Below are 13,434 nucleotides of genomic sequence, written 5' to 3' on the forward strand. Positions count from 1 at the left end.
AAATCACTTTTCTATTTCTATTCGACGAAAATCAGTGTGTAATCGTCATTATAATAATTATTTAATTTATTTTTAGCTGCTTGGCTACTCGTCAGTAGATGGCGCTATTATCAGTTTTGATGTGACACGAACATTTGAGGAGTGTCTTTTCAAAAGGGTTTATTTCTCTATTAAAACCATACTAAAATAAGCCTTGTGAAAAGATCCACAAGGCTTATTTTTGTATGGTTTTCCATAGAGAAATAAACCCTTTTGAAAAGACACTCCTCATTTTAAAGCTTCGAATTTGACGAATGCTACTGTATTTAAAATTATTGTTAAAATATCTGTCTTGCTATTAAATTACACATCTAAATGCACAAAATAATCTCAGTCAACAATACTACTGTGTTATTTATTTACATTCATAACATTTTATGGAAGCGATTTCAACATACATTCAACATTCATACTGAATATCGGAATACCTCGTATTAAACAGTATAAATAAATGAATATCCTTAAACAACTACGTTTTAAATACAATAAAAGTATTACAAAATAGAAAATAATACAGATCTTTGACTCGCACTTATGCCTAGCGTAGTAAGTACCGTTACAATGATAACAAAAATCTAAAATGTTAACTTTGAATAAATATTCTTAATTTTAAGAGGAAGAGAGCGCAATAATCAATGGAACATCTCTGCCGGGTGATGTTAAACAATAGTAGCATGATACTGAATTGCTAATTCTACGGAAATATAAAACGTATATTTTTAAAATATGTTTTGTTTGAATTAATTCTCTTCTATTATAAAATATATTAGTTAAAAGAAATATCTGACTGAATTTACAATTAGTGTGTAATGAAGTCCTCTAAATATTAAACAACACATGTTTAACAATTAACGGTTAACAATAGTATTTAAGGCACATCAGTTTCCACAAGGCACCGCAGATCGTCCCGTTTTATTCATTCAAGAACTATACAATACTAACAAGAAGCGTAACTATATAGACGAAATTCCGAAAATAAATACAATAGATGATCAACCGATAGGCTCTTACAACCAAGCTTACCTGACATGTCGCATCGGTAACATAACGTACTTTTACAAGACGAAGTAAAACAGAATCCATTGCGTATTATAGTTAATTTTTTGAAGATTAGACAGAACTTCGCAGAAGGACGCATGAGGTTCTAAATTACATTGTGCGTTAACATTTTGAAAAACATAATGCGCTACTTAAAACTAATCCATTATTCACAGTTCGAGTAACTGATAGAATTATTCATGCTTTCTTCTGCAGTTCTCTCTAATAATAATAATAAAAAAAACGAAGAATAGTCATTTTTTAATGTAGGTCGCTTTAACATGGACAATTTATGACACATTCATCAAAGGATTAACTTGTGAGTTGATAAACTGTTGAAAACCGATATACAAGAGGTCAATTTCATAAAAAAGTACAAGCTGGATACAAGATTTCTTACTGGGATCTGTAGCTATAAGTACTTGAGTATGCAATTGACTTCTGGGCGTGAGACGTTAGCGATAAGTAGCTAGACTATAAATTTGCTGTAGTGGTTGGTTGGGTCGTCAGAAGCAATAATATTTACTGCTACTGCGAAATGTGAAAGTGACCCCGGTAAGTAATTACTTATTTGCCATAATCTTAAGCGCAACTTTCGTGGTGTATTTAGCTTTGGAACATCTGAGTCACATCGTCTTGTAATCTAGCTCAAATGTCTCCGCATCTAATTACTTAAAACTAAACTGTCCGTGGCCCACCATCAGCAGACTAAATCACGAAAACTAGATGCGAAGACACTCCCGTAATACTAAGTCGAGATAAATCCTCGTAAATTTGTTCAAGTCCCACTGGATTACACTAGCACTGAGTTCCACAATCAGGTGTCGTCGCCTTCCTCGTATTTCCTTCTTTCTCTCACGAGTTCTTTCATTCTTTTCCCCTGCTTGTGCCGTTCTAGTTTGTTTTTGTGCTGGTTTTTTTTCCTCGGCTTGAGGGTGGGGATGATTTGGCATTCGCAGCCGGAGCGCACTTGGACGTAGTCCATGGACCAGCCGCCCGAGACGGTGATTTCGCCGTCTTTTTTGAAGGCCATTCCTTGTGGCTCCCTCCTGTGGCGATGCGGGTTTTCCGTAGCGGCCTCAGGGCCGTAGGGCCGCACTAAAGCATACGAGTAGGAGTATTTCTGGACGCACCGAGACTGGTTGTAGAGTCTGGCGTCGACGAACCGGCATGGCTTATCGACGACGCCCGCCGCGCAGGAGATTTCGTAGAGCTGCATGTTGTTCTCGCCGTCCCGGTAGAGCTCGACAAAGAGCCCGCTGAGGGTGCGGCCGCCCTGAGGCGCGGTCATCTCGTGCACGGTGGGGCAGCAGTCCACGCCAACACTATGGTTCCTGGCCTCATGCACCAACAGTTGCTGCATCTCGCGCCAATGCGATCTTTTCCACTCCTCTTCTATACTGTAAAGTAAAGTAATAGAATTAAGCTACTGCATGGCAGTCAACTGATTTCGGGTTAGGTAAACATTATTATATTTGTTGTGAAGTTGAAGAACTGATTGTAAAATAGTCACATACCACTACGCAATTTGTCACAGTTTACATTTGAACACTCGCATACTTGCAACTATGGTATCTAACAGCGATCGTAGATATACAGAGTAATACTGTCTGGTCGCCGGGCATCTTAAAAGTTACCCGATGACCGCGGAAGGCACGCCTGGAGTGTTCGTTACGTGACTCAGTCGTAATGTCTTGTTGAGACATGTGACATGTCGCCTACAGTTGTGATAAGGAAAATGAGTAACCTTAAAATAATTTAATTAGTAATAAGATATTAGGAACATTGTAGAGTTCATAGATAGGTACTTACGGCGCGCGGTGATGCTGTCGAGGCGTCCGGCGCACGCGACTCGCGTTCGTGAACACGTCGCCCGCCACCCCTGCCCCACACAGCACCTGAAATGAGGTAAACACACTTGTTAATTAGGTGCTTTATATTTTCGTCTGGCAAACCAGATTGCCAGTAGAAGAAACTATCGACCAATTTGTAAAGTTACCATCAAAGTAGCGGAAGAAACAACGCGCCGAAAGTATCTTATCTACCACCTTTAAAAATATTTGTATAAAATGATGTACAGTTTGCGTTCAAAAATTTGTATTACAGTCTACATATACATACATAGAAACATATGTCTGTTAAGCCAATAGAGATTGGTATACTTCTGACGGGTACCTACTCTGATCCGCTACTTTTGATGCTCACTGTACATAATTAATTTATATTAGATCGTTTGCGTGGAGGTAAGTATATTTTTCAACAAAATTGGCTGAGATACTGACTATAGCTACAACCTTAAGGTCCGCTCTACAGCCCAGACGACTGGACAGTTTTTGACATATGAGGTGTAGTTGAATTCGTTAGAATTGTGGTAGCGACAAAGGCTATATAAAATTTGAAAATGGCGCCCGCTAATGAAAAAAGGGAGGGGGGAATTGTTTTTTTTTCTTACTATAGCAATATGGGTACCAAATAAAAGCTCGTGAAAAGACCATTTCAAAAATATATGTACACAGTCAGGTTTTTTGTTTGTTTTAATAATAGTTGCAGTTTAATGTAATAGAAAATTATACTTTTTTCAACTTGATATACTTGTCTTATTTTTTGATATATCTGGTTAATTAATTTTTAACATTATATAGAAGATATTCACAGTCACTTGACATTTTGACAGTCACCAGACATTTTCAATTTAGAGCAGTTCAAAATCAACTGGACTTCCGGTTCGAGCGCCATCTTGATAGTTAGCATCGTGATTAATTACTTTGTTTTTTGCTTATTAATATTGTTTAAAGTGTAATATCGATAGCTTATTATACAGTAAACTAATGTGGTAGTGTGCAGTGAATGGAGAATTAATTTTGAAGCGCGTTTAACCACCATCTTGGAGTCAACGGCCGGTAGTCCACGTGCTTCTTGTAAAGACTAGCTATCGATTTACAAGAGCTAACAAATCACCGTACACTGTCTTGTACAACCGTACAATTTTTGTCGTTTGTAAACCTCTCAATACCTTGATACTGGCGAAATAGTCCCACTGGGCTGAAGCCATAATTTTAAAAGAAGAAGAAGAAGAAAATCAACTGTGGGTTGTGACATTTTTGAACGTTTGCTAATAAAATTATTAGACCAAGTAGTGAAAATGTTACAGTATGTTATATATTTGTGATCTACTCACAAAGCCCTTTCATTTGGTACCCCACATGGTATGTTTGAAAGAAAAAATTTAAAAGAAAAAAGTAAAAAACTTTGTACTGCCGATTTTATGACGTTACAGCAACTACCTCCACCACTTTCGCGCTTGTCATCTCATATATTTGTATTCAGGACATTATACTTTACGTACTGATACCAAATATACCCATGTCCGAGACGACATGAGCGAAAAGTAACCTAAAGCCTGTTCGGCCACCCTACTAAGTATAATATATTGGGATAACGGATTAGAATTTATAAAAAATATTAGATTCACTCACTTCACTTCTGTCGTTATGTTTGTCAATTCTGTCATTGTCATTGTCATTGAATTTAATGTCATGTAGCCACCACTGGCACTAGTTATGCGCGCTTAATGTCGCGCCACGATATGGTCCGACCGGACCGGTACATGTTGGGTCGGTTGATTCGTGTAAGTCTACTTAATGTTATGTACTTATGTTATGTTCTTATGTCGTCATATTGTACCTATCTCTTTTTGTATTAGTTTGTGTAAACGATGTGTAATTTTATTTTTCGCCATATTTTATGTCTCTTTCTTTTATGTTGCTTTCTTTTTGTCTGTTACCTTCCGTGATTCTCACCTGATGGTTAACGGTTTAGCCGGTTAACCCCGGGTTAGTGGGATGGTGCAAGTGGCGCTAGAGTTAACTCTGTATCATCTTTCCAGAGTCCTTGTTAAGAAGGTACTTAATTTAAAATCGAGTTTTAAATACGTTTTATTCGTTTTATTTTATTGTTAATTGTTAATAAATTTCCATTTACGTTTATTTTATGGTTCGAAATTCATTAAGTAAACGTAAAAGAGTTGGATCGCTTAATGTAAATTAGCAACTGGGGATCATAAAATGCACATAAAATCAGCGTACCTATGTCTCAATTACAATATTACTCAAATTTCAGACCAATAAATTAAGACGAAAATTTATTAACAAAAACTAGTGTCATTAATTTCGAATCGGTTACTTACGACTTTTACAATCTTTTAGGAAAACAACTTTACTTATTTAGACATATCTACGCTCATGATCTCCACATGAGATTCACTAGTTTGGAATGTTCTGCCACAATTATATAACCTTTTTTGTGACATCAAAAAAGCCCTAATACTACACCTATGCATATGGAAATTATACTAGGATCAAAGTTTTTCAAACAGCTTTATTTAGATTAGAATATTCAATTCGAAATTTGGTGTGTATGTACCTAAGCCTTCGAATACCTGTCTGGCCTATATAGTGGGAAGTGACCCTGCCGTGAAGCTGATGGTCCTGGGTTCGAATCCCGGTAAGGGCATTTATTTGTGTGATGAACACAAATATTTGTTCCTGAGTCATGGGTGTTTTCTATGTACATAAGTATGTATTTATCTAGTATGTATATCGTCGCCTAGCACCCATAGTACCTACAAGCTTTGCATAGTTTGGGGCTAGGTTGACTTGTGTAAGATGTCCCCTTATATTTATTTATTTATTCTTAGACGTAGAGGGGAGATCTTATCGCTAGCTATGTTACTCATGTTACCATCAGCGGTGTGGTACCATCAACCAACCAGTGGATTACAATATTAATAGATATTGAATATTTTCTTACTATCATCAATTTTATAAGTCGTTTTTGCTTCGTAGTCAGTCACCGGCCCGCCGCTAACCGCAACCTACTTTCTTTAGAAGAAACAAAGGTGTCCATGAGGTTTTGAAAACATTTCTATCTGGTGAGTCGTGTGACTGACATGCCATTTGAAACATTGAAGTCATACGATTTTGTTTTGTAAACCTGTTAACAGTTTACAAACCAAATCTGACGACTTTCAAACACAGTTTATTGCGATAAGACTGAATTACAGACAATTAATTAGGTCTGTGGGTTAGATAAATATTAAAGTAAGAATCTACTTAAATAACTTAGTTGACCAAACTCACAGTTGGCTGATTAAAACATAAATATTATTAGGATAACGTAACTTTTTCAGTTTTGTCTACAAGCCAGATTACTGTAATTACAAATAACCTAACCCTAGTTAGTTCTAGTTCGCCCGAGTGTCTCGCCTCAGCTCGTATACGAATGGAAAACTCTTTTGCATTAACGCGTAAAGGGACGTCAAAACTGTTATGACATTAACTCATGTAGCGGCAGTTGATTTCATTCGACCCACATCCTTCCATCATAATGATGAACTGATGAACTGAGTTTAGTACATAAAGTATGGACACGACAAAAATCTGGTCATGCATGATATGGTAAACCTTTTAAATAAATGGGGATTTTCAAGCAGCGCATTTTTTAATGATTTGTGGATATCAAACTACATAATAAAAATACAATCATAATATAACGTTAAGAGTGAATTTTACTGTTGATATGACAGAAATACTGTCGACCAAAATTATGCACTTACATATTTATATATTTTTTTTACAAATTTCACTTAAACTTTTATTTGAAACAGATATTGGCTTTAGATACAGCATTTTTATGATGAAGATAACATTTTAACAAATGTGCAATTATAATACATAAATTAATAGAGAAATAATCAAATCATCAATGTAATTGAAACTAATTCCAATAATTTACATATTTATTGCTATCTTATATTTATGGATCTCATATTTTTAAACGTTTAAACTGAAAAGAAATTTAGATATTTTGATAGGTAATAAAAATTATCAAGTACCATATCGTGAAACTAGCAAATACCACACCTCAGAAGACCCGACGATATGTAAAATGATACCCGCGACACAATGCGTTTTACGAGCGATGATAGGTTTCTCAAGCAGCTGTCATTCCCACAGCCTCCGGTCCGACTGTCGTTCCCAGTCCGAATCTCCTCATTATCACGATCACGCTATTACGGTTCTGCGTTAGATTTCACGTGCTATCACCGAATACCAAGAATGCCTCACGCTGTGTCCGTTAAAAGTGTTAAAATTAAAACTGTGTAAATATGTAATTAACGGTTATATTTTATAGAGTCCATCCGAGCTAACTTCGCGAGCGAGTTGACTTGAAGAGAACAATTCGTCATTAATGACGACATTGCCTAAATTTATTAATAAATTATTTTATTCAATTTTAATTAATTTCATATTTGACATAGATTAATCCTTCTTATTGACATTGAACATTGTATGAAATTCTGGACCAAATTATAACTATTTTGACATCTCTCTTTATTTATACAATTAATTTAAAAATATTAATAATCCTAAGAACAATAAACTATAAATAAACTTAAAAATAATATTAATTTAAGCAATCTAATTTATTTGTTCGAGCTCATGACCGTGTGCATGGCTTTTGTCTATAAATAAAGAGCTGAATGAAATGGAATGCAGAGTTAGCTTGGTCACACTCTAAATCAAATTGGCAGGTCCGTTGTGGTTTTGTTTTACTATTATAAAAAAATAAATAAAAAAACGTTTATTTCTAAATTTATTCGTTATTAATCGTTTATTATGGTATGTACTATTTTAAATTTAAAATGAAACAATTCTAAAAAAAAATCTTTATTAACTCAGTCTCTGTTTGAAAAGCTTATTTTTTCAGTGTACTTTGCACAAAAATAATATTTACACCCGTAACTTTTTATTCACCTACATTAAACTATTTAAAATATGTATTTGCTAAAAGAAATTGCAAAAACTGGATTTCTTTAATTCTACTTTTGTTTTCACATCGACATTTAAGATTATCAATGACATGGTTGGATAAAAGAAAAATTCCTAAAAATATCAGTTACTAGGTTATGGTCTGGCGTAGCCGCGTAATCCACCATTCACATGCGCCCTACCCAATCTGCATTTTTACGACATCTAGTGTCGAAATTCCCATCACTTAGTTGATTGCTATATCAATAAATTAACAAAATACCGCTTCCCGCTAATTACGAACTGTCTATTTTAAATCTAAAAACAATGGATCTACGAGAAAATGGACTTTCAGCTCTTGACTTAGAGTTCACGGTTTATGTCATAGCTCAAAATAATGCTTTATCAACCTGTATTTAAATATGTAGCACTAGCATGATTCCTTGTCAACTGAATGTAGCACTTGAATCAAAGTAGTTTAAGTATATGTCCCTAATCATATTATATGTAGTTTATGAATTAGCGTCAAAAATTGGCTTTGAAAATCGAATTTATAATGATTTCCCAGAGTTCTCTCGTGTTTTACAATGCTTATCTTCATCTAGTTCATATTCATGTTATGCCTCGTCTTTATTGATTTTATTGACACTTGGTTCTGATAACTTATGTTATTTTAATGAAAAATCGATCGTTTTCAATTCTTTATGGTAGTGATTATTAATATGCTTATTATTAACGGGTTTGGGAGAAAAAAGTCGCATGAGTCTATGAATGTCCAAGTCGCATACGATATGGCTACCGAGGATTGTTGAACAACGGAAGTTGGTTTTGTGTAAATTGTTTAATAAATTGGTTTTAAGCATGTGAACAAACGCTTAGGTAATTAATCCGTTATTAAAAGTTCCGTAATCAAAGAATCTACCTATGAACAGAAATGACCGACCAAAATCGAATTTATTTTTGAAATAAATAAGGCTAAGTGTAGATACGAAAAACGTTAGGGCAAAACGTTATTTTCAGCGCTAAAGTAACTTTTTTTCGGGCTTTGCAAATTTAATAAAGCGTAAGTATTTTTTTACCAAACTATTTAAATTGTTTTGCTGAGCTTAGTCTGTTTATAGACCTTTAAGTAAGTTCGTTAATTACATCTGTCTAAGATGTAGAAAATGATTAATACATTTTGTGTGTAACTTAATTATATTTTAGTAGTTGCGTTTGTAAGTTCTGCTATTTAATCTATCAAAATTTGAGAAAAGAAAACTTAGTTTTCAGGGTTTCATTTCGATTTTCAAAAAATGAGCACGTAAGCGCAGCGACGATATTTTACTGTGGTTTTGATAACTAGTTCATAATTCTACCATCGAACCTGAATGAAAATTGTTTAAGTTACCGATATAGAAATAATAAACATCCACCAGTCACGGATCACGCGGCACATTCAATCAGAAATATCGTGTAATAAGCTTGTCAAACCATAATAACTAATAGCTTCAAACACAATACAAATCATGAACGTGGAAATCATATCGCGGCTCATAAATAACACTGACAAATTTATCTAAACATCCCGTTTTAGAACACGATGTTAACAATAGATTTTAAGTCATAGTCATAAGAATCAAAATTAATTGAGTCTTGTTTTTAAGGGCTGAAGTTGGTGGGATAAGAATGAATTTAAATTTTCACGGTTACTGATTTGATAATGAGATTCAGTCAATGTTAACCGTATTTACTTTGTAAGGATAATGTAGATTATTTTATATTTTGATCTTAAACATCTAAAACATACCTACAGATTCTGTAATTCATAGTTTTAGAATAGAATAGAATAGAATAGAACATTTTTAAATATAATTAAAAAAAATATGCATCATGCGTATTTTTATTATTTATAGGTCCTCAAAATACCAACTCGATTAAGTTAACAACTTCTGTTGGATATAATTAAAAAATATAACATTGGATCGCAGACCAGCAGAGCAGCGTGTTTATTGAGGCGTATCGTACTCGTAAAAGCTTTTCACTTAGTACCGCGAAGCGTAAGTTTTGTGTTAATTTCGGAATATGCGGAAGAGGTCGGAGAATTGCGTACCTACCTATATGTATAGCAAATCGACATATAGAAATAGTGATTTTCAAAAAAAAAAAATTTGCTTTAGTTCTCTTTTCATAAAAATAAATAGTTTTGATTTATTTGCTTTACTTTTTTTTAAACCATACTTTGAAATCAGAAATCTGCCGCGGGACGACCTGTATTTCTACACTCCGCAGCTGCAGGTTGCAGGTAACACTGGTTGTGGTGTGTTCAATTGATCAGCGGTCGCGTCCGTGCACAGCATTCAGCAATGCTATTTGAGACGCGTGAAATCAACTGCCACGTCTTTAGTCGGCTCATGACTCAAATCTGACACTACGGAATGCCGTGTACAGTAAATTAAATACGGACCGAATATTAAGGAGCGGTGTACTCAGGGTGACAAGCCAAACCACACGATACAAAATCAAATTGAAAATAATCGATAATCTTTTAACTGTGTCTGCTACCTAGCAGCAACAAGAAATAAGACACAGTTACAAGAAATTCGCTTGATATAAAATTTAATAAAAAATTTATTATATAGTTAGGTACCTTAAATCTGTTGACTTCAACTAACCTGTCCTGTAGGTATGTGACTCTAGGATTAGTATATATTTCTTCTTTAGGCTTGTTTTCGAAATATCGCACCTTTGTAAATGTGTCCTTATGTCCCTGCTATGAGCTAGAAGTTAGCACTTTACGAACTCTTCTCTAACTATAAAACTTATCGAATCCGATCGCTATTTATCGGTATTAAATTTCAAATTTATTTTATTATGTCTGTCAGCTAATTTTATCTCATCACGAGAATCCTATAAAATTCTAAACCCTAACCCTGGACTGGACCACCCATTTGTGGGCTATAAATAAATCGGTATAAATATAATTTATAACGTTTTTGTACAATCCTAAAACACGATATATTATATCAAAGTCCTCGCCGCTGCTTTTAGCGTATCTTTGGTTCGGAATGGTAAGATAACACTTCGCGTAAGCCTTACAACTCTTAAACCACACTTATAACACTTAATACCAATAACACTCATCGATGAGAATGAATCACCGGTGAGATTAGTTGCATTAAAAACGCATTAAGACTTCAAAATGATATTTGGATAGCTGGTGTCACCAATTATAGATATTTTTGACAAGATGAAGAATTTACGCGTTTAGGGCAAGACGGAGTCGTTGTGTTGTATGATTCCATACCTACTAAATGGCGTAAAGTTAAACATGAATAGTAATGTTAAGTAAAGTAAACAACTTCGAATTATAGTTATATTTTGACCTGAGATTTAAATGATTTCAAAAGAGTTTTTACAAACTTTTATGGAATTCTATAGTTTACGGTATTTATATTTTTGACATACCTACCAACCTACAAGTGTACTGGCAACGTTATGATGAGTGACTAAAACAAAAAAACCGCCAAGTGCGAGTCGGACTCGCGCACCGAGGGTTCCGTACTTTTTAGTATTTGTTGTTATAGTGGCAACAGAAATACATCATCTGTGAAAATTTCAACTGCCTAGCTATCACGGTTCATGAGTAACAGCCTGGTGACAGACAGACAGACGGACAGACGGACAGACGGACAGCGGAGTCTTAGTAATAGGGTCCCGTTTTTACCCTTTGGGTACGGAACCCTAAAAAGTACACGATATTTAAATTTCATTTCAGTTAGTCATAGGTATATAAAGTTTTTTTTAATATGACACCTTATACGACAGTTCGTGCAAATAACTGCATTAACATGTTTTAATATTCCTTTGAGCAGCCGTAATCGTATTACGTGTCCTTGTCAGGTAGTGTGACCAATCAATATGTCAAACAGAGACGCAACTGTAATGAGGTCTCGGATTAAGGGTTCCGATATCAGGGTTTAAGTATACACGGACAGTTTGTAAGGACGGCGTTTATCAGACGTTTATTGCTTTTTGAATTTAATTTATTATTAATTTTGTGACAAAATAACTAATTCAAAATGTGCAGTAAATGGTAGCATTTGAAATAAAAATAGTTAAAAGGAAAAAGATTGCCGATCTTTTAGCAGTAGATAGGATCTTCGGATAAGTAAAGCAAATATTTGTGTTAGAAAAAGTCCGTACCTATCTAATCTAGAATCTGTCCTGTTATACCTGTCTGCAGAACCAGGAACCAGACACAATCTGCCAGACAGATTTTACGGACACTTCTGTACATAAATATAGTAGTAGCAGTAGTAGTAGTAGTAATCACAACACACGTTTACAAAAATAAATTACAATAATGGAAGTACAAAGGCGAACTTATCTTCCAGCTAACCTTAAATATATCCTAGCTATTCTATTTTAAACTCATGTAACTACTGTAAACACCAAACCGTATTTAGTTAAATGCTTTGAGATGAGCTAAAAGCTGTAACGTAAACTTTAGTTACAAAACATGAATCTATCTAAGTTATTTATCTGTATACACTTCAAAATTATATCTTCGAACCAAGTGCGGGACAATAGTGACTACTGCAATTAACTTACCAAAATGACAGTTTACTCAATCTTACAATTAGAAAGTAACATTTTCATGAAAGGTATTTACACTTCCCTTTACCTAGTAAGTAGTATTTGTTCTCGTTAACTTCGACTTGTAATTGTGACCCAAATATATTTAAAAAGCGACTCTCCATTATTATTGAGCCTAACAGCTTTAATAATAATATTTCATAAATCTTTGATGTTACTTTTATTTCCATTAGACTTAATCCCCTAGTTTACTTAGACACCACATAAATTTAGTTTCATAATGCTTCTTATGTTACGTGACCTGGTTTGGAAGATGTTAATTGATTTAGAAATTGGATGCCCATATTTTTTAATTGTAGGTACAATTTGGGATACATAAATCGTTTTTCCATAATAGCTCGTCAAGTCGTCAGGTTTAGATTGCTCTACAATGATTGTATATTCAGAAAAGGTGTATTATTTTTTTTGTAACTACGCTTTGAGGTGTAATGTTCAAAAAGTTGTCCAGGAAAAACCGCCGCACCTGTATCTTTGCAATAGTATAAATAAGCCAACGTTAAGCAGTAGTAAGTTACGGCGTACGCGCACACGAGAGGCCTATTCGAACCTCAAAAAACAGTTACTTGATTGACTAGATATGATTTGACATTACTTCCAGTTCTCGCACGTACAAATAAGAACCAGCGAGATGCACTGCCGTGTAATGTCAAATCGAATGACAGTTCGAATAGGCCTCCAGCGCAGTTGTAAGCCGACAAACCGACACCATCCGAGCCCGACACTTCTCATAAATCAATTTCCCGCCATTGTAAGATTACTTGTTACGAGCTTGAAACCTGACACAAATAATAATATTATGTCGTTTAAACCTTTCACTAAATAGGTTTAAATTTCCAAATTAGTACGAAATGACTGAGTAGACCGACTGATAATGATAAATTTGATGATGTTCCAAACAGTTACATTAAAG

At 34.6% G+C, this 13,434-nt stretch overlaps 1 protein-coding gene across 2 annotated transcripts in view; it reads right to left on the reverse strand.

Annotated features, from left to right (window-relative positions):
• Positions 1-281: 281 nt before the first annotated feature.
• The window catches only part of LOC134748788 (uncharacterized), a 110,040-nt gene continuing 96,887 nt past the window's right edge, over positions 282-13,434 (reverse strand). For both annotated transcript variants that reach the window (XM_063683569.1, XM_063683568.1), the window contains 2 exons: positions 2,890-2,975; positions 282-2,477 (listed from right to left, as the gene is read on the reverse strand). In XM_063683569.1, coding sequence (XP_063539639.1) covers positions 1,895-2,477; positions 2,890-2,975 — 669 coding nt within the window. In that variant the 3' untranslated portion in view covers positions 282-1,894. The remainder of the gene's footprint in view (positions 2,478-2,889; positions 2,976-13,434) is intronic.

The sequence above is a fragment of the Cydia strobilella genome, chromosome 17 (assembly GCF_947568885.1).
Source record: "Cydia strobilella chromosome 17, ilCydStro3.1, whole genome shotgun sequence".
Lineage (NCBI taxonomy): Eukaryota > Metazoa > Arthropoda > Insecta > Lepidoptera > Tortricidae > Cydia > Cydia strobilella.